The 26,719-nt window shown below is 42.0% G+C and overlaps 1 protein-coding gene across 2 annotated transcripts in view; it reads left to right on the plus strand.

Annotated features, from left to right (window-relative positions):
• SLC1A1 (solute carrier family 1 member 1) overlaps window positions 1-26,719 on the plus strand; it is an 81,571-nt gene that overhangs the window by 37,354 nt on the left and 17,498 nt on the right. For both annotated transcript variants that reach the window (XM_012737674.2, XM_012737675.3), the window contains exons 2-6: window positions 2,837-2,977; window positions 19,453-19,545; window positions 21,181-21,295; window positions 22,534-22,576; window positions 24,072-24,170. In XM_012737674.2, the coding sequence (XP_012593128.1) occupies window positions 2,837-2,977; window positions 19,453-19,545; window positions 21,181-21,295; window positions 22,534-22,576; window positions 24,072-24,170 (491 nt within the window). The remainder of the gene's footprint in view (window positions 1-2,836; window positions 2,978-19,452; window positions 19,546-21,180; window positions 21,296-22,533; window positions 22,577-24,071; window positions 24,171-26,719) is intronic.

Here is a 26,719-nt window from a genome sequence, read left to right on the forward strand (position 1 = left end):
TGCTTTTAAAATTTACTTAAAATATTTTGAATCTTGGTGTTCTTAGCCATTTAAGAGTCTCTAACACTAGGTTTTAAAACCTGAACCAAACAGGATTGATAATAGAGATATTTTGTTTGTCTTTGTCTTTGCTACAATTTGGCAAATGTTTATGTGTATACTGTTGTTCCAAAAATGATTTAGGATTATGCATTCACAATTCGGTAGTGTATACTGAAATGCATTTAGTAACGTATGCACAACATAAAGAGATCAAGGCAAAGGTATTAATAGAATATGTAAGAAGATAAAATTAAGCTAAGTATAAGGTTATTATAGAAAATGGATCTTGTGAGGTTCACCTATTTGGTTGACTAGTGGGCATGGGAAGGATACCTGAATTTATATGAAACTTACAGTATTGATTATAATTCGTATCTCTTTTCATTGCCCTAGAGTTTTTAACTGTGTCCATACAACTCTGGGTTTTCACAAACTAATTATTTCAGTCTGTGAATTCACATATCTAGTGATATCCTCCCTCCTTGAATCTTCCTGCCATTTACTCCATTAGCAGGTCACGCATCAGAGGAGGACGAGGACGAAGGAAAACAGATGTGGAAGTCATCCCAACTCATTTATTTCTTGGTTTTAAAAGGGGGTGTGTGTATTGAGGGGATGGATGAGTGAAGCTGTTAGATTAAAGAAGAAATATTAAAACTTTGTGGGGTTTTTGTAAATTTTTTTATTTCAGGAAATTATGGGCGTACAAACATTTTGGTTATATGTTATGACTTTGCCACATCCCAACCATGATTTGAGACGTACCCTTTCCCCCTCTACAACACTCACTGCATGCATTAGTTGTGAGTTTACCCACCTCTAAGCTCCCTAACCCCCAAAAAATATTACTACCATGTGAGCTCCTTAGTGTTGATCAGTCAGTACCAGTTTGATGGCAAGTACATGTAGTGCCTATTCTTCCATTCTTGTGATATCTCACTTCGGAGGATGGGATCAAAGTCTATCCAGGAAAATATAAGAGATGCTAGATCACCATCGTTTTTTATAATTAAGTAGTATTCCATTGTGTACCTATACAATATTTTATTAATCCACTCATGGATTGACGGGCACTTGGGTTGTTTCCACATCCTTGCTATAGTGAATTGTGCTGCCATAAACATTCAAGTGCAGATGTCTTTGTTATAGGATGACTTTGTTCCTTTGGGTAGATGCCTAATAGTGGTATTGCTGGATCAAATGGTAGTTCTACTTGTAGCTCTTTGAGGTATCTCCAAATTCTTTTCCACAGAGGTTGCGCTAATTTGCAGTCCCATCAGCAGGGTAAGAGTGTTGCTGTCTCTCCACATCCTCGCCAGCATTTGTTGTTTTGGGATTTTTTAATAAAGGCCACCCTCACTGAGATTAGGTGATATCTCATTGTGGTTTGGATTTGCATTTCCCTAATGATTAGAGATGTTGAGCATTTTTTTTATATGTTTGCTGGCCATTGTTCTGTCTTCTTTTGAAAAGTTTCTGTTCATGTCCTTTGCCTATTTATTGATGGGGTTGTTTGATTTTTTCTTGTTAATTTTTTTGAGTTCTAGATAGATTCTTATTATCAGCCCTTTATCAGATGTGTAGAGAACAAATATTTTTTCCCATTCTGTAGGTTGTCTATTCATTCTAATGATAGTTTCCTTGCCTGTGCAGAAGCTTTTTAATTTGATCAGGTCCCATTTATTTATTTTTGTATCTACTGTGATTGCTTTGGGCATCTTCTTCATAAATTCTTTGCCAAGGCCAGTGTCTGAAAGAGTCTTCCCTACATTTTCTTCTAGGATTCTTAGGGTTTCCTGCCATAGATTTAAGTCTGTTATCCATCTAGAATCGATTTTTATAAGAAATGAGAGGTGGGGATCCAGTTTCAATCTTCTGCATGTAGCTATCCAGTTTTCCCAGCACCATTTATTGAAAAGGGATTCTTTTCCCTAGTGTATATTAAAACTTTGTGATTTTCAGTTATCAAAAGGTCACACAACTGAAGGATTTCATATAGGCATCTTGTTAAGGCAAAGCTTTTGGAGCATGTACAGCATTTCTTATTCATAAAAGTGAACGTGTCTCTACAGTCACATAATTATAAACGTGTTCATACAAGATACTTGTGATCAGAAACTTCATAAAAAGCTTCTTCATCAGATATATTTGTATAGGTCATTATCTAGAAATAACTGAAAAGAATGCAAAGAATTAAAGAGCATAGTTGTTTGATAATGTGGTGAATATATCAAATCAACAGAATGTTATGTTGCTATTAAAATTATAAGGTTGCATAAAGAGGGAAGAGTATCATAAAAATCTATGATAAAAATAGTACTTATTATAAAATATGAGAAAAATAAAAACTGACATGTAAGCTATAAAATATGTAAAATATTTCTGCAAGTTGACAAAAAATAAAGGTAATATGTGAAAGAGTTATATTATATTATATTTTGTTATATTATATAACAAAAGAGTTACATTGGGTTGACTGAGGTGGTGCATTTTTTTTTCTCACAGCATCCTTTGATGTTTTGTCATAATAAATATAATTGATGGGGAAGAAATGACAACAAAGCTTTCATGTTAAGAATGTTTTTTTACAGCTTAACTGACTAATGTGTACTTTCTGCTCACTGTCTTTTAAAATATGACTATAAAAAGTCTTAATTTTATAGACTCATGGGAGATTATCTACTGTTTTTCTTGACATTAACATTTGCATTTTTTGGTATTTTCCCATCAAAATTTATGCAGAAGAACTCAACAATCTTTCTTTTTTCTTCTTTCCAACTCTTGACTTTCTTAGGCATTGCCATAGGAGTCTTGGTTCGAGAACACAGCAAGCTGTCAAATTTGGAGAAATTCTACTTTGCTTTTCCTGGAGAAATTCTAATGAGGATGCTGAAACTCATCATTTTGCCATTAATTATATCCAGCATGATTACAGGTACCTTGAGAAAATGGATGTTCTCTGTGATTACTTAAGGAGGCTTCACCTAAGTTGTTCTTTTCTAATTATGCGAAAAATTGAAATGCATTAGATACATCTCTCTCTCTCTCTCTCTCTCTCTCTCTCACACACACACACACACACACACACACACTCCTCACTTGGAAAGTGTATATCATGTTTCCCCGAAAATAAGACAGGGTCTTATATTTATTTTTCCTCAACAAGACACCCTAGGCCTTATTTTCAGGGGATGTGTTATTTTTTTTAAGTACGGTACAACAATCCACATTTATTCAAATATAGTTAAGTCGCCTTCTTCTGGAGCATCATCATAACTCTCCAAACCCCAAATTCCATCCTGAATTTCTTGCGACTCTATTTCCTTTATAACCATTGGCTCCAATCTCTCGTGTCCAGTGATAGAGCTCTCATGGGGCAGATGAGAAGGGCTGCTTGTCGCATGGGTTGTGCAGATGTGCTGCGTAGCCACGCCCATCACTAGGTCTTATTTTGGGGGTAGGGCTTATATTGCGCAAATGCTTAGAAATCCTGCTAGGGCTTATTTTATGGGTAGGGCTTATTTTCGGGGAAACACGGTATTTGCTTAGGTGGAGAAATTTCATTATTTTCAAAGTAGCTTTGCTCTGTCACAGGCTGTGTCTACAGTACTGTCTGCCACAGCTCAAATCTTCATTTGACCAGTATATGATGACTTGGGAGGAAGATGCCATTTTCAAACATACATAACATGCTATCTAGGGCACAAAAGGAAAAAAGGCATATTTGGTCACGGCAGCATCAGCTAGTGTCCTCAGGGAAAATGTGGTTGTCAATTTTGCTCAGTTCTCAGTGGTGCACTGGATTGTTGCCCAGGCCCCGTCCTGCCCCTAACTTCTCAGCAGCTGTCTGCAGGGACCCTTTCCCCCTCACTCCTCGCCTACTTCCACCGCTCCCCAGACCTCAGGACTTGCTATGTACCTGCCCTGGAAATCTGCCCTGGGGACCAGCAGCCAGGTTCTATGAGAAAGGTTTAAATCCGGTCATGTGCCATATTTTCAAAGCCCGGTATTTTTAAATCAGAACTTGTGATACAGTTAAATTTGGAAATGACTTTTCCCTTATTGATCATGATATTGCAGGGTTCATTTAAAGAGCAAGCTCCATCATGTAGATAGAGATTAAGCTGGTTTACAAAAATGTCTGAGTGTAAGTTTCTCTGTGTATTTGATCGTTTCTTGTACTTACCTTGATTCTGGCAATTGGGAAAATGTGGCATGACAATCACTAGTGTTGTCAGCTTGAAATCAAGGTTGTATGTAAACATACAATGAGGAATTTTGACATCTCCTCTTCTAGGATGTTTGTCTCCACTGCCACTGAAAGGCCTGGGACTGATCCTTGTAGAGTACTAGACATTGGCTAGAGCAGGCGTCCTCAAACTACGGCCCACCGAGGACATTTATCCAGCCTGCTGGGTGTTTTTGCCGCCGCTGCCTGTCCTGCTTAGCAGCCGACTGACTCGTCCTGGGCCCACAGTGCGCATGCGTGGAATGTGTGCTGCACTCTCCAACGGCCCTCCAACGGTCTGGGGGACAGTGAACTGGCCCCTGTTTAAAAAGTTTGAGGACCCCTGGGCTAGAGGAAGGGAGGGTGGTTGTCAGGATCTGCTGCACTCAGCAACGGCATTGCTTGAAGAGCTGTCACTTTGGCCGTAGAACTTCCCAAGTGCCGAATTCCAGTCAGACTAGAGTACCTTGGTAGCTTCGTTCTTAAATGGTCTTGGTGTTCTTGGCTTATAAGAAATCTAAAGAAGGCATTTAATAATTTTTATGTATATATTTAATTATGTTTGGAAATACCTGGTTTCATTTAAGCCTAGTAGCTTGAAGGACAAAGCAGCAAACCAGTTGTTTTCCCCATATAATGTTTATTTGTTTAGCTTTAAATTGTCATATGCATTTAAAATTTGGAAAATTTCATGTAGATATTCAGATTTCTGGATTTCTCTGAAAAAAAATTAAGATCTGACACTAGACCCATGTTTCCATACATTAACAGTGGTTTAGAGCCAAGACACAGTTACTCCATTTAGTTGGATCAAATGCATTTGAGGATGCGACAGTCCCCACTACTCCCTATTGCCTAATACTTTGTCCACTTTGCTATTTTATGTCACCTGAATGGCCCCTGCAGAAATTTCATTTATAATCTCTTAGAATTTTCTCCATACCAAAGATTCTTAATCTTTTCATGGGCTCCTTCAAGAACATGAAAGCGTTGGACTCTGTCCCAAGAAAAATAGTCACAATTTTACATATATACAGCTACACAAGGTGCATAAACCAAGTGAAGAGTGATACTATTTAATTCTTGTGTCTACAGGAGAAAGTATACAAGGTTGATCGAAATTAGGCAGCAAATCCAAAACCTCATGTAGTAAATCAGGTTGTGGAAGAATAGGTAAAAATACATAATGAATATACTAGCCCTATGATGTTAGATGTTTGAAAATATGTGCCACTCTTGGCAGTCAATAACTCTTGATAGTTTTGCAGTCTGGATGTTTTGTGTGCTAGCTCAGCCTTGCAAATAATCTAGGAGAATAATTTACAACTCAGAGCATTTCACTGACATTAGCCCAGCTGCTTTTTGAAGCTGTAGCACAGGTCCAATAGCTTCTACATTTTTCCTTCACCAAGCTTCCAGCAGCTAGTCAAGAGCTAGAAAGAGAGAGAACAAAACCATTACCCTTTCTTTTGATGTGGAGCAATGAAACAGTCAAAGATTCAAGGGACATGAATGAAGTGGGGGTGCAATGATGCCATATTCATGCTTCACATTGTAAGATTAAAGGGGAAAAGCAACAATACTAATGTTGGCACTGTTGTGGGGAAATGAGGCATTTATACATTTTTAGTTAACATATAAATTGGAACAAACTTTCTTGAGGACAGTTTGGAACATGTTTTGATCCTTCCACCTAGTGATTCTTTTTCTCAGAATTTATCACAAAGATATAGTCAGAGATATATTCCAAGATTTAGGTACAAGGATATTCATGGTAGCATTTTTTAATAATGGTAATAAAATATAAGAAATCTAAATCCATGGTATACCCTTAAATTAGGAGACTATGCAACTGTTAAAGACCTTGTTTTGGAAACATATTTAATGACATGCGGAAATATTCCTGATACAGTATAAAGTGGGAGGATAGAACAAATTATACATCCAGATATTATACACAATCCAAATTTCATTAAAATTTTAAAATTTGGGACCAAAACCAAACAGTTAATAATGATTCAGTCTGGATGGTAAGAAAACATGATCCATTATGCTTTCTTTACACTTATGTGTCATTTTTGTTTTATGTATTTTATTAAAGATATGGGAGTGGATTCTGCTCCATGATGCTCCCCTCCTCCCACCTCTGCCCCCTGTCCCTGTTAGCTCAGTGCCAACATTATTCAGGTATGTGGCTCCTTCCCCCAAGCCTTGCAGCGGTCTTCAGCCTCCCCTCCCAGAAGGTGGCCAAGGAAAATACTCAGGAAGAGCTGTTTTCACACTGCAAAAGCCTTCATAAGTCCAGCAGGCTAATAGCTTAATTTATACATTTATTAGGCCAAAGGCCTAATAGGCCATAGGCCATTTATTAGGATGCTTGTGGGAAACTGGGGAGAATTGAATGAATCCCCTAAGGATACATAAATTAGAGGCAGTAAAACGGCTAAAATTGAGACCCAAGATTAATAATCTGTGCTTCTGCATAAAGGAAACTCTTTTGCCACTTTAGCAGGTAGAAAAAAATTCTGCCATCACAGCCTCTGGTGACAGAAAAATAACTTATAGCTATTTTTTTTAAAACAGGAAGAATCTCTTTTTATCTGATGATGAGGTGAAGAAGTCATGGCAATCAAGGAAATTTGAATATAGACTGGCTATTAGATGGTATTAAGAAATTGTTGATAATTTTTGTTAGAGATGATAATGGCATACAGTTGTGTAAGAAAATGTCCTTATTTTTTAAATGCATATGGAATTATGCAGGGATGAAATGACATAATGTCTTGAATTTTCTTTGAAACAGAAAAAAAAAGAGGAAAACAGCACAGTAGGTATAATCTCATGGTGTTTTCAGAGACAGACAGGTGGGCACTAACAGAATCCTACCTATGATTTACATCCTGTAGAACATACTCCTGCCATGCTCAGGAATATCTGTTTGGGACCTGTTAGCATTTAGGTTTGTGCACTGAATTTATGTCAAACCACCAGAGAAATCACAGAGGAAATAGCTTATGAACATGCCTGAGAATTGTAGCTCTGAAATAATCCTGATCCAGGTCTTATCAGCCAGTGTGTTTAAATTCAGGTCACGTTTTCTTTAATGCCCAAATTATGATGACTGCAGCCTTCCACGACCAGCATAGGAACAGATAGCACCTCTGTTGCCACTCCCAAAGATGCCCTTGTTACTGCTGTGGCAACATGTACAGCTAGTGTTATGGCTCTTGACCGAGGAAAGACCCGAGCAGCACAAGAAGAGTTGGAGAACAGCCTTTATTCTTCCGCAGCAGGCTCAGCACACCTAGTGTTACAGCTCTCTTTCTGTCTTCTGAGCTTCTGCCCTTGTTCCTTGTTCTCCTTCTGCTTTTATACCCTTGGTAGGGCTCAAAAAGCATCCAATCAACTACAAGCTTTAACATCCAATCAGCAACAAGCTCTAACATCCAATCAACAACAAGCTTTAACATCCAATCAAAAACAGTGGGATTCAAAAATTACCCAATCAGGATCACGCAAGCAGCGTGGCCAGAAACAGGCAGCGGCACGTGGGCCTGGGGGCATTCTGGCACGCCGGCCCTGTGGCACACAGTGCCCCGGTGGCTCTCTCCCATGGGGCCCGCCCCGGCAGCGTGCCCTCCAACTGGCCACAAACAACGCTGGCCCACGGAGATGCAAAGCAATGAGGAGGCAGCAAGCAGCTGCGTCTCAGCGCCCGACATTTTCCATATCATCCTGAGCATCCTTCCCGGATGCTCTTAGCCAGGCTCAGGAAGAGGTCCTTCCTGGCTCTTCCACACCTCTCTGGTCTCTTCCAGCCTCTCTGCCTCCACTGCCTGGGCCAGAAGTGCTCCACTTGCACAGCTGTGCTCCTGGTGTCTCTGTGCTGCCACCACCTACTCTGACCTTAGGGCCTCCTCGCTTTGCTCCTCCATCCTAAGAGCGAGAGTTTGATTCTCCATAGCTTAGCAGAGACCAGACTGTTACTTGGGACAAAGCTTTGCTAAAGGTTTGGGAATAACCAAAAGCAGATGTGGCACCAATGGCGACATCCAGCCTCCCCCTAAAGGGGCTCCCAGGGTCCCTTAAGCAGGCTAGCTTCTGTCTCCACATGAAGGTGTTCCAAGCACTGCTGCACCCCAAACCCTAGCACCTGACACCACGTTTTAAGAAGGGAAAGTTTTACTGTCGCCCAGGCTTTGCTGCGCAGACTGGGAGTGACATCTTCCTGGGATGCTTTGTGGAACATCCACGTCAGAGAAACCCCCCTCGCAGCCACCAGGGGATGGTCTTGCCTTGTGGAACCCATCGGAGATTTGGGTAGAATCCGTACCCTAGTACCTGCTGGGTTATTGCTTACCCACCCAGCTTATAGAACTTGGATTCTGTCCAGGTTGGGCTGGGCCAAGTCCATGCTAGTTCCCGTGCACATTTGCTCCTCCAGAGCAAGGAGAAGCTCGTTCCTAACCATTCCTGTGGCATCTCAGCCCTGGATTTCCTACAAACGCCTGCTGAAACAAGAGCACACACAGCTCTTCAAGAAGCAGCACCATTCATGGCTCAATATATTCCAAGTTTATACCATGCCCAGAGTACACCCTCCTTCCCTTCCCCCGCCCCCCAGGCCACTGAGTGTGAGTCCTCATACCAGTTCCACTTCCTGGGCAAGTCTCATTACCAAACACAGGACATCAGTAGAAAATGTTTACGTTCCATTTATCAATAACTTGTATCCACAAGAGCACTGACTGGTTGGGTAATTGGATTTACCATTGTAGAGAGCTTCTCCAAAGATAAATTTAAGATACATTTTTAACCTTGGAAGATTAAAAAAAAAAAGAAATTGTTCCAGGCTTTTAAATGATTATTATTCCAGCTTCTACATCAGGATATCAACATTTTTAGGGATTGACCTCAACTATAAGAGCAGAGGATTTTCACCACTTTTTAACCAAAAAAAAAAAAAAAAGTTAAATCTTTCTAAAAGCTTATCTATAAACAGGATTTGTTAAACAGCAGCCAAATGTAGAATACGTATGTGAGCCGGTTACCTTTCAAGCAGCAAGGTTTTTCTCTAAAGGGTCAGGTAGTGAATATTCTAGGGTTTGCGGGCCATCCGGTTTCTGCCCAACTACCCAACTCTGGTTGTCATGGGAAAGCAGCCACAGACCACATGTAAATGACTGGGGGTGACTCTGTGCAAAAAAAAAGACATTTATCTACAAAAACAGGAGGTCAGCCAGCAGCTGACCCCTACCTTAGATGAAAGATGAGACTTGACTCTGACTCTCAAGATACAATCTAGTTGAGATTGAATACAGGTGACACAATAAGCCACCACTCCAAGCAATGCATTGTAAATGCCCTGAAGAAACTGAAGACTAGAGAAGGAGCAGCATGAAGTCAGTAGAAGTCTTTGGAGACCTTTTTTTTTTTTTTTAAAATTCAGGCTTTACAGGAGATGACACACTTGGATCATTTAGGCTGGGGAAGGCGTTTTTCTAAGGCCATGTATTCATTTACTCATAGGCAGCTGTGTGTCTGGAAACAATCCCACATCCTCCTATGGAAATAACCATGCCATCCATGTGCCTCCCTGAGACAGAGTTCAGTTTTATTCAACTGATGTTTGTTAACCCCAACTGCATGAAAGCAGACTAACAGAAAACCACCTCCAAGAGGGTGAGGTCCTGCCACCCACAGTGTCATGGAGCTGAGGTCTTCTGACAGCTGGGTCCAGGAGTCCCCCTATTGGCAAGAAGATGCAGACTTGAAGATGCACATACTACTTCCTTGTACAACTTGCTATCAAATAAAAGCCGCTGCTCATAAACATAGGTGGCTAAGAGCATTCAGTGTCAACTTCAGCTGGCAGGAAAGTATGTGTGCTTTTCTTGAAACATTGGTGGTTTTTTACATACAGCTCAGTTTCTATGAAAATTGCCATTTCAAGGTGGTTTGTAAACTTAAAACTCCACGCTGGGGAAGACAAGGTTGTGGCCTGAGACCAGATAGTCTGAGCATGAACTTCGTGCCTCACTTGCAACATCTGGACCCAGTGGGCTCTTCCTGCATTTTAAGTGCCCCCTTTCCCTTTCCCCAGCCTTGTTTGGGAACCAGGAGAATAAAATGGCCTAAGCAGTTTTGCTCCCATGAATTAAACATTTCCCTAGGATCATCAAGACATTTGTGTTGAGTTAGATCACAGCTATTAAAGCCAGAGGACTCACTGTATTATTTTGATTTCTACCATGCCTTTCCTCCAGAGATGAAAGGAGCACATAGTGTATAAGGAACAGAGCCCCCCTATTGAATGTGCCACTTAAGAGTAATAAAATAAAAAGTGACAGGAGATAAATATGCCCTGCTTCAGTCTCTCCCTGAGGCAATGAGGCCCAGAGAATCAACCATGCATGAGCCTTCTTTCTGCCTAAACGGGTGCTAGACTGGCTCACAGCTCTGTTCAGCTGTACGATAATCTGATTTTGTTTTCTTTAAAAAGGAAGGAGAAACCATGCAGGGATTCGAAGGATCCTCCTATGTGTTGAGTGCATGAACCTGGGAGACCATTTGTTCATTCATTCCTTCTTCAGTGAACCAGGCTGTCTCAGGCACACAAGATATAAAATTAAGCCCTATCCCAGCCAGAAAGAATACATTACGTGACAAGTGCTTTGGGGGACGAAGGACAGTGGAGAGGACATCGGGAGGGGATATTTTGAAGGAAGGAAAGGAATTGAGTGAACGGGAGAGGAGGGTTTTTCCAGGGTATAGAAAATAGTAGAAGGCCTAGCTGGCATCTTGGGAGGACAGTGAGGTGTTAACTGGAATGTTGGGAGCCTGGGGAGGAGGAATGGGATGGATGGGGTGAGCATGTGGCTTTACTGGCTTCACGTGCCTTGCTGAGGGGACCCTGTGGGCACAGGAAGCAAGTGATAGCAGTGACTCCCACCTGTGCCATCCTCCACAGAGGGAAACACTGAACAAGCCTCAGGTGGGGAAGTATCCACAGCTGAGGGGCAGGAGAGTCTAGTGGTTAAGAGCACAGACTTGGGAGCCACACTACCTGGGTGTAAATCCCGGTTCTGCTGTTTATTAGCTACGAAACCTTGGAAAGGTTACTTAACTTGTCCTTAGCTATAAAATAGAGATAATGATAGTACTGAGTCATAGTGCCTTTAGAGTGCTATGTAATTTTTTCTTTACTCTTTTTTGTCGGATACTTCCAGAAGTTTCTAGAAAGTCCCTGAATTGGCACCAGGAGCTACAGGGCCAATATTCAAATTGAGCTACGCACATATGAGTGCACCAACTGTATTCATTCTGGAAATGAAAGCAATATTAAAAGACTTGCTAGTCTTAAAGTTCTTAAAGTTCACCAGCTTATAAGAAACTTCTACCTTGAAGCCCGGGTACCAAATTTATAGGCTAAGGAGATGCATAGAGACAGCTCTATAATATTCAGGTTGTGGCAGAAAATCAGAAAAGTCTCCCTGAGCTGTTAGCTAGCCGCTGATGTCAAAACATTCTTACAGACTTTGGAAGGGAATAGCTGAGTTCCTCGGATCCTCTGGGGTGTGTTTGATGCTTTTATTGAACAATTTTATTTTTTTTTTCATGGAATCTTCTGAAAAATTTGTCTCAACTACAAATACCACCATGCTTTATGGTATAAAAAATGTTAAAACAGCTCCTGGACTGCTGAAGAACCAGGACACCAGCTCACTGCTTCTTGATGCGTGTTTTGAACTTCAGATATGGACCAGCAGACAGTAGCTGCAAAGGGACCTTTAGTTGCTTCTGCTTGAGGACCAGGTTATTTTGTCAGCGTCACAGAATTGTCTAGCACGGGGATGTAACCTATTTTTAAGGGAGTTCTTGGTATTAGTGTCTTTAAGAAAAATAGATGTCATGTACGTGCACGGAAGTATATTCTGCATGATCCCTTCTGCCTTTTCTCTTCTGACATCCAAGGGGTGCTAAGGCAGGCTACAGAGATATCCCTGTGCCCTGGATTAATGAAGTGAGATCCTAGCCAGCCTTATTTTTCCTGGGGAATAAAAAACATTTTGTGGTTTAAAAATTGTGCGCCAGGTGCAGTGGCTCACACCTATAATCCTAGCACTCTGGGAGGCCGAGGCAGGAGGATTGCTTGAGCTTAGGAGTTCAAGACCAGCCTGAGCAAGAGCGAGACCTCATCTCCACTAAAAATAGCAAAATTAGCCAGGCGTGGTGCTGGGTGCCTGTAATCCCAGCTACTTGGGAGGCTGAGGCCGAAGGATCATTTGAGCCCAGGAGTTTGAGGTTGTAGTGAGCTATGACGACACCACTACACTCTAGCCCAGGCAACAGAGAGAGACTCAGTCCCCCTCCATCAAAAAATTGTGAATGTGTTTATTTAACCCTCATAGGATCTCTGTGAAGTATGTGAAGTAGGTGAGACCTTAACTCCATCTTTAAATATAAAGAAACAGGAGGTTGAAGACAGATTAAGCCACTTTTCTAAGATCACGCAGATTACGGGGCAGCACCTGGGACTGACAAATTCTATTCTGGAACATTCTGCTGCCTAAGGGCCAGAGCCTGGGAATGGGATCTGGGGCAAGTGACTGTATATAAATAACTATGTTATTCATTCGATCAACACATCTGTGGGGCGTCTCCCCCTGTGCTGGGGAAGAGTGGGGAAGAGCAGCCTGGGCAGAGGGAGGAGCCTGTGCGAAGGCCATGAAGTGGGGAGGAGCTTGGTCTGCTCGGGAAGGTGCTAAGACAGGAAGGTGGCACAGGGTGGGCTGGAAGGCAGGAAGGTCCCTGTAGGTCTTATTTGCTGGGGTGAGGATTTTTTTCTTTTATCTTCAGTGGCACTGGAGGGTTATCCCAGAATGTAAAATGACCTGATTTGTGTTTTTAAAAGATCTCTTTAGTGACCATGTAATGAGTGAGTGAGGGAATGGATGAGTTAATGCTCGCAGAGGGCCTTCCAGTGCTTGTTGACACACGGCCCCTTATCACCCGTTCAGTAATAATGGGGCTATTGGGCAGTTGACCGAGCACAGCGAAGTCGTAGGTGCTGCACTGGGCACATGATGGATGTTATTTCTTTTCTTTTTTTTTTTTTTGAGACAGAGTCTCACTCTGTTGCCTGGGCTAGAGTGCTGTGGCATCAGCCTAGCTCACAGCAACCTCAAACTCCTGGTCTCAAGCGATTCTCCTGCCTCAGCCTCCCAACTAGCTGGGACTACAGGCATGTGCCACCATGCCCGGCTAATTTTTTCTGTATATTTTTAGTTGACCAATTAATTTATTTCTATTTTTAGTAGAGACAGTGTCTTGCTCTTGCTCAGGCTGGTGTCGAACTCCTGACCTTGAGCGATCCGCCTGCCTCGGCCTCCCAAAGTGCTAGGATGACAGGCCGTGAGCCACCGCACCCGGCTATTGGACGTTGTTTCTAATCCTCACAACAGCCATGCAAGCTGAGTTTGTTCACTGTGCTCCCCTCAATTACCCAGGGGTTTTTAAATAGGCGTTAAAAAATCTCCATTTTATAGATGGGGAAACTGAATCCGGGATTGGAGCCCAGCCCATCCCCCCAGAGCCCATGCTTCTTTTTGTCTGCACAGGTGGCCTCTCTGCTGATGACAGAGAGATGGGACTCATCCACGCAGTGGGTTTTAACCCCCAGGCAACAGTGAGTTTCTTGGATCTCATGTCCACTCTCGATGGTGAAGCACCATCAAATGTCAGACCTAAAAGAACTTCCAATACAGGATTGAATTTTGCTACCTAAACAGCAAGGTGGAGAGAGATTGTCAAGGAAACTTTGTTCTCAGTGGGTGGTAGCTTAATCAGAGAGCTCTAGGAGGAGTCTTTTGCCCTAGGATGTTTATTTTTAAAACATGCTATTGTTTAGCCAAGCAACGGCTTCCTTTGTAGTGTTTTTTTATAAAAAGTTCAGTTGATTACTTCTCCGGCTAGGAGCCAGCACCCTAGCTTGCCAGAGCCTTCTCCTGAGGCGAAAAAAGCAAATGCTTTCTTCTAAAATAAAGAGCTAGCAGGTAGGTGTCCCTAACTTCCAAGGACAGCTTTGGGTTTTATCCCTGTTTCTAGGCCACAGTCCAGCCTCAAAACTGTCCCTGGTTCTAAAGGACAATCCTGGGTTCACTGGTAAATGGGATCCTGCTCATCTTTTTGTGCCCAGTTCAGGTGCCACCTGCTCCATCAAGTCCCTCCCAGGCATCTCAATCTGGTGACAGTGCAGGGTCGGGTCCTCCAAAAGTCCATAGTACCTGTTCTCTGCACCAGGGCTTCACAAAACATGTTTCAAACTGCATGGGGGAAATCCAGTTGTTAAAATTGCTAATCTGTCAGAGATCACTAGCCTTTGTAAATGATAAGAAAATGGAATTACTAAACCAGGCATGGTGGCGTGTGCCTGTAGTGCCAGCTACCTGGGGGCTGAGGCAGGAGGACTGCGGTGAGCTATGCACGTGCAGCTGCACTGTGGCCTGGGCAACAGCGAGACCCTGTCTCTTTAAAAAAAAGTGAATCACTAGAAAAATGATGTGAAAAATAGACATACAAAATACTGGCCCTATGTTTTATCATTACCTTCGACAGAAATAACATTACTGTCCAATTACTATAAACGTTTTTAAACATTATTGATTTCTGTGCGGATCCCGTCATGCCTGTTTTGTAATACAGGAATGCACGGTTCCCTCTCGTTTGTCACCTCCCACAGGACAGCTGTCAGCTCCCAGGAGAAATGAGTTCTAGGAGGGGACTGTAAGGAGAGGGGGTCCTCTAGACCTCGCCAGGCACCAGGGATGTCCTGACAGCAAGAAACTCAGGTGCTGCACTGTTGAGAGTAAAAACCCAGACAAAGCTCAGTGGGGGCTCGCTCATTTGGGACTCAGGTGGGCACGCCGTCTGACCTCCCCCCACTAAGAGATGGAGAGGTGCTGTCCTCAGATAGATGCCTGAAGAGTAGGACCCCCAAGGCAGCTAAAACTGTTTTTATTTGGCGGGGAGGCGGGGAGGGGAGAGAATCTTATTCTTTTTATGTAAAAAAAACCAACAAAAAAAAAAACCCACATATACTCATCTAGTATATAAACAGATATTCAGTTTGTGGTATTAAAATTTCACAGGGGTGGTGATTAGGAAAAATGTTTAAAAGGCTTGTGGGGAAGGGTGGGCCATGATAATAAAAAAATAAAAAGGTTGAGAAACACTAAGATGCTAAATATGTTCTCATGTGGTGGTCTTTAATGGGTGAAAAGTGGTTTCGTTGGCTGCCCTGAGAACCGAACTAAACCATTGTGTACGTGTGTTTTCTAAGAGACCAGACCACCCGCTGAGCTCCAGATTTCTTACACACAAGTGGCCCTTTGAAATGGGCTTGTTTGTAAGGGGAGAATTACCTGTTATACGCTCAGCTCTTTCTGTTACGTGGAACGTGGAGTGCTTAGAGCAATACAGTCAGCACGGTGATGGAACTATGGGCCAGGAGGTTTTAGTTTATCGTCTTCCCCTCCCTGCCCCAGTGCTGGCAAGGTAAAGAACTTTTTACTGAATTTGATCATGGGGTTAAGCTTGAGTTAGTTTACTCAACATTGTTGAGCACTTACTAAATGTTAAGCACTCTGGTAGGGTCTAGAGATTATGCTGTCCCATATGATAGCCATTAGCCACCTGTGGCTATTTAAGTTGAGGTTAATTAAAATTAAATAACATTAAAACTCAGTTCCTTAGTGACACTGGCAACTTTTTCAAGTGTTCACAAGCCACATGTAGCTTATGGCTGTTGCACTGGACAGCACAAATATAGAACGCGTCCATCATCAGGAAACTCTACTGGGCAAGCCAGCAGGGAATAATGGTTACGAATGTGGCCTGTGGGGTCACCTGTGTTGGGATTCCAGCTCCACCACTCACCTCACCAGCTTTATGATCATAGTATGTGGGTTAGCCCTCCTGAGCTACAGCTTTCTCCTCTTTAAGTGGGGATTATACTGCCTGCCCCCTAGGGTTATGATGAGAATTAAAGATGACGCATTTACATGCAGTCATTGCTCAACATAGTGTCTGTTGTCATCATTATCACTATTTTTATTATAATTATAATTATCACCCTCATCATTATGGATATAATTGGCAGGCAGTGTGTTTACACTAATCCAGACAGACATTTTATAGTCATTCAGTTTTGTGATGTTCCTATGATAGAGGTTTTCAAAGTTCAGGCTGTCTCCCTGTATTTGTTCCCTCCCTGTATGGTGGTCACCACCAAGAACCTGGATTTGGGGACCAGCTGTGTCCCTGATCATTGATGACTAGAAAGGGAGAGGGGTAACTATAGAGTGCAGAGAAGTGTGATTGTTGACTTGAGTAAATTTCCGATGTCTCCAGGAAGAGTGTAGGACAGAGGTGGATTAGAAGAATGGGAACTAAAGCCCTTCCTTAAAAGTGACTACAAGATAGTTGCTGTGCTGCAACAGAGAGGAGCTGGCTGACTGCTTGGGGATGTATTTGTTTAAGATATTTCCACCACGAATTTCATTATTGTGAAGCCTTTTATTGCCAGCTGAGTCCTGAAGTGCAGGCAGATGCAGCAGCCCATGGCCAAATCATTACGACAAATTAAGACATATTAACATAAGCTGGAAACAATTACTCACATAGGTTTAATTTGTTTCACTGCTGGAAGAAAATCCTAAGAGGGCACCAAACACATACCTGAGGACCGTTCTGTAGCCACCCTGTGACTCTTGTCACTTGTGAGCACTTTAGGGGCTAAAATCTACTTAAATTGGACACCTACCAAAGAAGGATAATATATCTGAAAATAGATCCTGTGTGAGATGAGGGTTACAAGTGCTTATACAAATTACTTAGTGTCTGTTAAGGTGGTGATTTTCCAGTTTATTTTTAACCTACCATTACTGTTATAAATAATTATAGCTGCATATCAATGTAATATACTGAGCTCTAACATGAAATGGGCACATTTTATAGTCATACAATATACTTAGCAAACTTGTATATTTGCATTATGGTTTGCTCTTTCTTTAAGAGACCTAAACTGAATATGAGATAGTTCATTTGCTTCTGGATTTTGGCCTTTGATTCCTCCTGATATTTTTGTTGTTGCTGTTGTCGTTTGTTGCGTAATTGGTATTTTTAATTGTCTTACCATCAGGGAAAGAAAGCCTCAGCACACCAAACCGCATTTTTCCCAGAGAGAGAGAACAGAATCTGTCATCAGAGTTATTCTAGGATGTGAGTGTTGCAATATGCCCACCATATGGTAATTGCAGTCCTGTCCCGGAGGTCGGTGAATGGGCCCTTAACAACATCCTGCGGGAGTCACTGCAGAGGTCAGGGCCCCGTCCTCAAAATATTAACTCCCAAAAGAGCAATCAGCAGCCTCAGGAGTGGTGTGTTTAGACTGAGGATTGACTTGTCCTGTCATCATGATGGCGATAGTTTCCTCGCAGATTTTCCCTGCACATCAAACATGTATGCTTATAGGTGAGGAGTGTAATCCCCCAGTCACTTAAAAAAAGGGACAGGCCTTTTATGGCGTGAGAAGTGAATATAAAAGCTACCTGTTATAGCCTGCTTATAGCTGCACAGGTTTACTACCTTTTCCTATGGGTTGCCTTGTGATAGCCTCGTCCTTTTTTCCTGCTACTTTTTTCCTGTGCTTTATGCTCTGCAAACAGTTATGGGACAACTCATGTATGTTGAAGACACAAAATCATTTTCCTTGATTATGATTTAACTCAACAGGTGAGACCTTCATTTTGGAAAGAAGGCAGGGTAGCTTCTGGAATCTCTGAATGACAGCTTGAAAGATGATTTGGTTGCTTCTCAGCTTGCCCCCTCTCCCATGGAGAAGTCCAGTTAGAAAGCAGCATTTGACCCCATTTGTATGAGCATCTTTGATAAAAAGCACGAGTTTTTACCGAGGAAGAAATCCTGCCTTCCTTCTTGAATACGGCTGTCCTTGGCATTCCAGACAACCCTTTCGTGTCTACTCAACACTCAGTCATTTTATTGGCAGCCAAAGACCATTCGAAACTAGATGTATGCGACCACAAGTCTCTGAAATTACCCGTGTCCTCAGACAATATTATTTATATTCTTCCTCTTTCAAGCAGAAATTTTAAAGTATCCCATAAAAGAAGCCACACACGGTAAGGTTGTTCACGTAGAAGCAATTTGAAAATCATGAAAAGAGGAAGGAAATATGCTAGCCAGGATGGATAATGACATTACTGAGATTTATTATTAAATTTGGCCCTGAGATGATCTAAAGATCCAGCAGTAAGTGGATGATTAAATACATTTCTTGCACAGCCACATGACAGAAGATTACGTGGCCATTAAAGTTATCCTCAGAGACAGTTTGTAATGCTGAGGGAAAATGCTCATAATACAAAATTAAGAAAAAGAGAGGGTTAAAAACTACAAAATTCTCTCAGCTATGCTTATAAAAAATTGAGAAAAAAAATATCAGAAGAAAATTCACCAGAATAGTAGCTGTGGTTGGTGAGATGAAGTGATTTTTGTTTTCATCTTTGTATTTTCTCTTTTTTCAGATAATAGTAATGAATACATGCTATTAACTACTTTATAATTACACATAAATGTTATTTTTTTTTCTTCAGTTGACTCTGAGCTTTCTGAGAGAAAAGGTTACATGAGTTACATGATTCTCATTACGTGGTAAAAGAACGACCTCAGTTCTTCAAGATAAATTTTTCCGGGATACTGAATTCCAAAAGGGGGGTTATCATAAGAGATGTCAAGTGATAAAATGTCCAAATCTTGGTAAAGATCTTAGTGTGAATGCAGAAGGGGTCTCCTTATGACTGTTTCGTGACCACCCCTAAGGATTAGAGCCAAAGGCCCAGCGCTCTAGGCTAAGGCGGTGGGATTAGCCCACAGGAGACTTTGCCCCTCACTGTGCTTCCAGCTCTTCATTCTGTGTGTGGAGTTTTCGAGTGATGCTTTTTCTCATTGCGTCTTACCCAAACAAAGCTGTGCGAGATGGGCCTCGTAAATGCAGAAAACAGCTTTCAGCACTTTATTTCACACTTTGAGGATTGAATCACCAGTCCTGGAAATCTGTTTATTAAAATTAATGTAATTTGACTTCTTCCTCCACCCCTCAGGTGTCGCTGCGCTGGATTCCAACGTATCTGGAAAAATTGGTCTGCGTGCCGTCATGTATTATTTCTGTACCACTGTCATCGCTGTAATTCTAGGTAACGTTTATTTTTGAATCTTTCTTCCTCTATGTAATTGCCACTTTTCATTCAAAAAGTAGTTGGGCTTTATAAAATGCACAATTTCTTTTTAAATCAGAAAATAGTATTGTCAAACCACCGTGAAGCTTTTTCCTTTGAAGTCTACATAGCACCTTCTATGCGAAGCAGATGTAATACTGACTGAATCTGGGCCATGGTACTGCCTATTAAAGTCTCAACTGTCACTCAAGAGTGACAGTTTTATGCCTCGTCAGGATCATTGGGTAGAAGGAAGTGAAGCCAAGAGCTTATATAATTCTTAAACTGGATAATTCGTCTATAATAGTGGGGTTGGGTATAATTATAAAATATTTTCAGAAAGATAGCATTTTTGTGTATTTCACATAGTTCCAAGAGCTAACGGCTAACAAAACCTTGCCAAGTATAAGTCCCACTTGTAAGAGGGAGAAATTTCCAATAAGGGAACAGCATCTCTTGTACCTCTAGCATGGGTTTTTGTATGGTCTACCCTTTGCGACCCAGAATGACATTTTAAGAAGGATGCCCAGAGTGGAGAGAAAGGAAAGAATGTACTCAGATGTTGCAGTCAGCTTGACTCTTGCAGTCCTGCTTTAATGAACTGATAAGAAATGGTGGGACCCTACCCTAAACCAAAGCCCCATCTCCTCATGAGGTTCTTGAGGGAGACAGACACAAAGAAAAAATAGCAGCGAGAAAGCAAGATAGTGCTTTATCACTAGCTGGGGGTATATCCCTTCTGCAGCCCCAAGAGGGAAGAGTGGACCATGCCCACTCATGGCCCTCTTATTGCCCAGCGACTCTGCCTCTAGCAAAACTAGCCCATTCAACATCCCAAAGTCCTACCCTTCGGATTAGCATGACTTCCTCTTGGGTTGAAAGCAATGAAGAGCATGAGGACCCTCCTCTTCCTCACTCTCCTCCAGTCAAACAGCCTCCCACCTCTGCTTGGACACTTGAGTGATAGGAACTCATTACTCCCAAAGGCCATAATGGCTCTTTCAGATGCTCCACCATGTAGACAGGTCTTCCTTATGGCGAGATGAACCCTCCCTCCCTGGAACTCCCATCTATTTGTCCTCACTCCACCGCTAAACAACATATTCCCACATGGCAACTTTCCAGATATTCAAAGGCCTGTGGTATGGAAGGAAGGCAAGGCTAGTTATGTGTGACCCTCAGGAGGGTAACCACGTCTGTGGATAAAAGTTACAAAAGATATTGAATGAGTTCCCTGGGATGGAAAATGAATCACCCTCATCCTAACACCTGCCTAGGCTGATCTCATAGTTAAAAAAAAAGAAAAGAATATTCTCATCAGCAGGTGTTTCCAGAAGCAATTCTGGGATACAGCCCCTTCACTTAAAAAAAAAAAAGACACAACACAAGGGAAGAGTTCTTTCTGCTTTCTCATTTAAATGGAAAAGTAATTAAGGGGCTGCTGAAGTCCCAGGGGAAGGTCAGCATTTTGGCTGGACCCTCAGGCTCTTCCCCACCATGGCATCCCCTGGTACCACCATACCTGCTGGGCCTAAGAAGGATGCCTTGGGGTGCCAGGGGTGCCAGCTGCCCTGGAAATTCCTAATGCTCTGTGGGTGCTGTTCTTGGCCGCAGGTATTGTGATGGTGATAAGTATCAAGCCTGGTGTCACCCAGAAGGTGACTGAAATCGACAGGACTGGCAACACCCCTGAAGTCAGCACAGTGGATGCCATGTTAGACCTCATCAGGTGAGTGTCTTGGCAGCAGGTGGCTGCGTGGGCACGTGACCTGTATAGTTGTACCAGGCCCCATGCATGGTTTAATGCTCTGCTGTTGCTGTCTTGAAAGTTTTAATAATTTTTGAATTGTGCATTTTCATTATGTTCTGGACCTTGTGAACTATATAGCCAATCCTGCTTTTCCAGGTCATAGTTCCAAGAGAGAATGGAAGGAACAAGCTCCTCTGTCAGGATTTAGGATGGACAGAGGTGCGGAAAGCATACTTGTTGTGTAGGGATGCTTGGTTGGGTCAAGTGGTCAGCTCCAAAGTGCACTTTGAGAAATACGTTTTTTAATTGTACATGAGAAACTCTCTATCTGAAGCAATCAGAGCCAGAAATAGGTTGGTTGATAAAAATAACAATTAAAACAGAAATTCATAAAAAAATGATACAATATATATTACATATTTTGTTTCCACTCAAAACTTAAAGGTACTCATTCACTGACTTTTTAGTGTAGGGCCAAGGTCTTGTCTTGGACTTTGTCAGTTTATAATTTCATATGGTTCCTGTTGTATATGCAGCCCTTTTAAATGCATTATTTGCAATTTCCAGATTAAGTTTCCATAGATGAGTGCAATGAAACCCTTAGTAATTGCAAAGAAAGCCGAATGCCAAAAAGACAAATAAAATCTTTTTATTTCAATTGTCTTCCCATACCTAATTTAACCATAAAAATTTTTAGTCATTTGCCTTTATTGAGTTTCCAGGCATTCAGCTTAGTTTTTATAGAAACCATTCCTTCCTTTTCATACTCATATTTCACTGGCTTGCATAATATTAAATTCAGTGATTATGATGATATTTGCAATTGGCATAAAGAATTTGGGAACAAATACACTGGACTCTTGGTATGCATTCATTCTCACGGATGAAAACAGAAAATGTGCAGAATTTTAAAGAAGAAATAGTCTGTTGACTGTGAGTGTCCACCTGCCAGCACAGTGTTTCACCAAGGATAGAAAGCGTGTCAGTGGTTCAGTGAATCATTTAAGTGACGATTCATTAGGAGAGCTTTCTACACTTGGAGCTCAGCGGGAGAAAAGAAGCCTTAATACAAGGAAGTATTATGCAAAGGAAAGGCCAGAAGAGGAACCAGAGTACTCATTCTATATTATGCTCATTTCCACCAACGTATTGAGTATGATTTTTTAAAAAAACACTTTTTTGTACTCACATAATACTGCTTTTCCTGTCTCCAACAGGAATATGTTTCCTGAGAACCTCGTCCAAGCCTGTTTTCAGCAGGTAATATTAATGACTTTTGCCCTTAACTTGCTACTCTCTTCCCATTACCAATTAAGAATTTTTTTTTTTTCTACTGTGACCCATCAAAAACAGCAGCAGTTTCCATTCTTGGGAAACTTAAAAAAAAAAAAAAAAAAAAAAACAGCAGCAGGAAGTGTATCTGTGGATGGCGGAGTTTCAGGGGACTCCTCTGTTCTGTGCCCGGCCTTTGCAGCCCACAGCGAAGTGCATGTCATAACTTACCCTGCTCCCTTTCCCTTTATGCTTTCCCACTCCCCCCAACCCTCCCCACCCCCGAGCAAAGGGCTCAAATGGTGCAAGTCAGGAATCTGTCAAACAATAAATGTTATAAAATGTGGCCTCCCGTACCCATTTTTGGAGAACCATGTTATATTTGTGCAGAAACTTAATCTGTCTGCAGAAAAGAAAAGCAGCTCTCCACCTCCTCTTTCCCTTTTTTCTCTCACGCTGGAGCCCGGGATCTAACCCACACGGTGTGGTTCACACTCTGGATTCGGTCTTTTACTTAATCATTATGTCCCGTTGCTGGCACTCTACCGAGCAGTGTAACAAAGCCATGATTTTTTTTTTTCCTCTAGGAAAATTTAACAATCTCTTTAATTGACTTTGAGCCTTTTTCTCTTATTTATCTATGTGCTTTAAGACAGCTGAGTCTATCACAAATTGCTGTACTCATTTACATAAATTGCATGAACAGAGACTCCTGTGTGTACCAACAAAACTGCAATTATGCTGCTCCCCACTGGCCCCCACAAGGCACAGAGCCACCTCTGTTTCAGGGGTACCTTTGCAGATGAGCCACAGTGGTCATTTGTAAGGTTCTTGGTGTTGGCAGAGCCCTGTAGGAGGGACATTTATTTATGCCTGGTGTCATAGTATACTAGCTCTTTCTTAAACCTCCATGTCGAAGCTCCACAAAGCCAAACAGAGCTGAAGGAAGAGAATTCAACTGAAATCTCACTCATTGAATAACCCTAAAGAGACTGTTGTTTTTGGAACAACCATATAGTTTAAACCTTTCTTGATGTTTATTAAAATCGTGGTGACTTTACCAAAGTGATGAAGCGTTTCCTCCCAGGATTAAAAATAATTTCATTAATTAACAGAAACAAACATGGACAGGAATCTTTACATGAAAGCTATGTAAAGAGTCTATGAAAGCATGTACAGATAAAACCTATACTTCCTTTCACATTATTGCTCCATTAATTTGTTCCTTATTGTGAAAGTGGGAGAACGTTTTGACATTATTGAATGGTGGCATGGGAGTCAGAGGTTGGGTTTCTCAGTCTTGATTTTAGTTCCAGAACCTCCTGGGAGGCACCACTGACAACCAGCAGAGGCCTCGGAGGTAGAACCCTACAGTGACACCTATTCGGCCAAAATGACGTATTCCCGGGGTTTACCCACACAAGCTTTAACACCCCCCCCCTTTTTTTTTTATTGTTGACTTGTCTTTTTCTCCAACATGCAGTACAAAACCAAGCGTGAAGAAGTGAATCCTTCCAGTGATCCAGAGGTAAACACGACAGAGGAGGGCTTCACAGCCATCATGACAACTGCTATTTCCAAGGTACTGTCCTTGTGGCCCGCGCCTTCCCCAGAGGGCAGCCTCTGAGTCAGGAGTGAGCAGGAGATGAAAATATGACTGTATTCCTCGTTACTCGCAGAATCCACATTTGTGAATCCATCTACTTGCTAAACTTTATTTTTGATCTCAAAATCAATACTTGCGGGGCTTTTGTGATCATCTACAGCACACAGAGAATGGCAAAATATTTGAGTCCTGTGAAGTACGTGTTCCCACATGCAGCCAAACAAGGCTCTGCTCTGCCTCCTTGTTTTGGTTCTTATATTATAAATGAATGTCCATTTTGCAATGTGTTTTAGCATGCCTTTTTTTTTTTTTGCATTTTTGTGTTTTTTTTCTTGGTGATTTCACTGTATAAAATGGACCAAAGGGTAGTGCTGAAGTGCTCTGTAGTGTTCCTAAGCACAAAAAGACTGTGTTGTGCCTTACGGAGAAAAGTTGTTGTTAGATAGCTTCACTCAGGCATGACTTACAATGCTGTTGGCTGTGAATTCCATGTTAATGAATCAGCAATATATATTAAATAAGGTGCCTTTAAACAGAAACACACAAAACGATGTTAGGTATTGATCGTTTAATTAAATTGATGTGATCAGGGCTCCCAGGAACCCAGCCCTGTATTTCCCCCAGGAGCAGTGATTCAGTATTCGCTAATTCAGTGTTCACGAGGACTTTACAGAACGTAACTATTGGGAATAAAGAGAATCAGCTATACCACAGAGAGAGAAGGATGGGCCCTGTGGCCTCTATATTTCTGCCACTGCTTACGGTAGAGTTGGGCACGTCTGGGAACCGCTGTAGAGTTGCAAGCCTGCATGAACATGGAATGCAGACCCACCATTCCTTGCCTGAATCTCTCTGCCCAGATGTGACTCAGAGTTTCTCAGACTTCAGAAGGGCTGTGCGGTGTACATACAGCATATTATGCAATATCCGTAAGTGGGACTGGCAACTACACTCCGGAATCAAGCGTATCAGTATTTCTGCAACAAACTCAAGAATATTCTGCCAAGTGAGAGAAATAGATTCTCTGTAGATTCATCTCAGTTCAGCATGGGTTTTGCCACCTATGTAGCAATAAAATCAGTGGACTTTGAGAGCTGTGAGGATCTCATAATTGGGGATTAGGGTTTGAAGAGGTACATTTGTACACCTGTAGTTAATTAATCCCCAGATGTTCTCTGCCTCACACGGGAAGGAAAGATTTAAGGAGAAAGAATATCAGTAGCCTTAAGAATTCAAATGAAATAGACCATGGTTGGCCCCCTGCTTCCTACTGCAGAAAGCCTTAACCTCTCCAGCTAGGTTCACAGGCCCTGCAGAACCTGGCTTCTCTCTGGTTTTCCCGCTTACTCCCTGGTGGGGTCTGTCCAGATCTGCCTCCTCAGTTACTCCTTATTCCTGCCTTTCCATGTGGTTCTCGAATATTTTCTGAGCATCCTCCACATGCCAGGCCTGCTGGGCACTGGGATTATAAAAGTGAAAAGACAGATGTGGCATCTGTCCTCATGCAAAGAAGGATGAGTATTGCCATCAGGAAGAATAGAGTGCTTTGGGGGCATTCAGTGGGGGTTAGATTAGTTTGGGGGCCATAGAGGATCAGTACAGGCTGGGCTCGGTGGCTCACACCTGTAATCCTAGCACTCTGGGAGGCCAAGGTGGGCAGATCGTTTGAGCTCAGGAGTTCAAGACCAGCCTGAGCAAGTCGCGAGAGCGACTAAAAATATAGAAAGAAATTATCTGAACAACTTAAAATATATAGAAAAAATTAGCCAGGCATGGTGGCGCATGCCTGGAGTCCCAGCAACTTGGGAGGCTGAGGCAGGAGGATCACCTAAGACCAGGAGTTTGAGGTTGCTGTGAGCTAGGCTGATGCCAAGGCACTCTAGCCTAGGCAACAGAGAGAGACTCTGTCTCAAAATAAAAAAAAAAAAAAAAAAAAAGGATGAGTATGAATTATTCAAGCAGGGTACAAAGTCCCAGCACACGATGACTTTTTCCTTGGCTTACCATTTTTCTGGAATGTGCTTTGTCTCCTGCCTGCCAACTCCTTAGGCCTTGCTTTCCCTAACCTCGAAACCCTCATTTGTGTCCCAGTCTCCATATGACGCTTGTAACTCATAGCTTGGCTGTGTGGTTAATTACATACCGTCTTGCTATTATTGGCTCATGTTTCTCACAGTTAGTCTTGTCTCTCCAGCTGAATTTTAAGACCTTATGCTGTTGCTAGTGCAGTTAGAACACTCTAGCTGCTCCCTAAATATCTGTTTGATCAAAAGTAAGAAACGACTGGTAGCCTAGTGGCTCCTTGACATAATTCTTTATAAACTTGGTTTGCACCACTCAACTTACGTTATCACTTGGTAAATCTCATGCTATTTTTACCCAGGATAAAGTGAAGAAATGGCTCACAGTAGTACGTATCTGGTTAATTTTTATATCTCTAAAACCCTATGGGTCATCCAAGACCAGAGTCAGTAAAGAATGTTCCTGTGCTTTATTCTCAGGATAAAACAGATGATAAAATGTCC

This window comes from Microcebus murinus, chromosome 12 (assembly GCF_040939455.1).
Source record: "Microcebus murinus isolate Inina chromosome 12, M.murinus_Inina_mat1.0, whole genome shotgun sequence".
Taxonomy (NCBI): Eukaryota; Metazoa; Chordata; class Mammalia; order Primates; family Cheirogaleidae; genus Microcebus; species Microcebus murinus.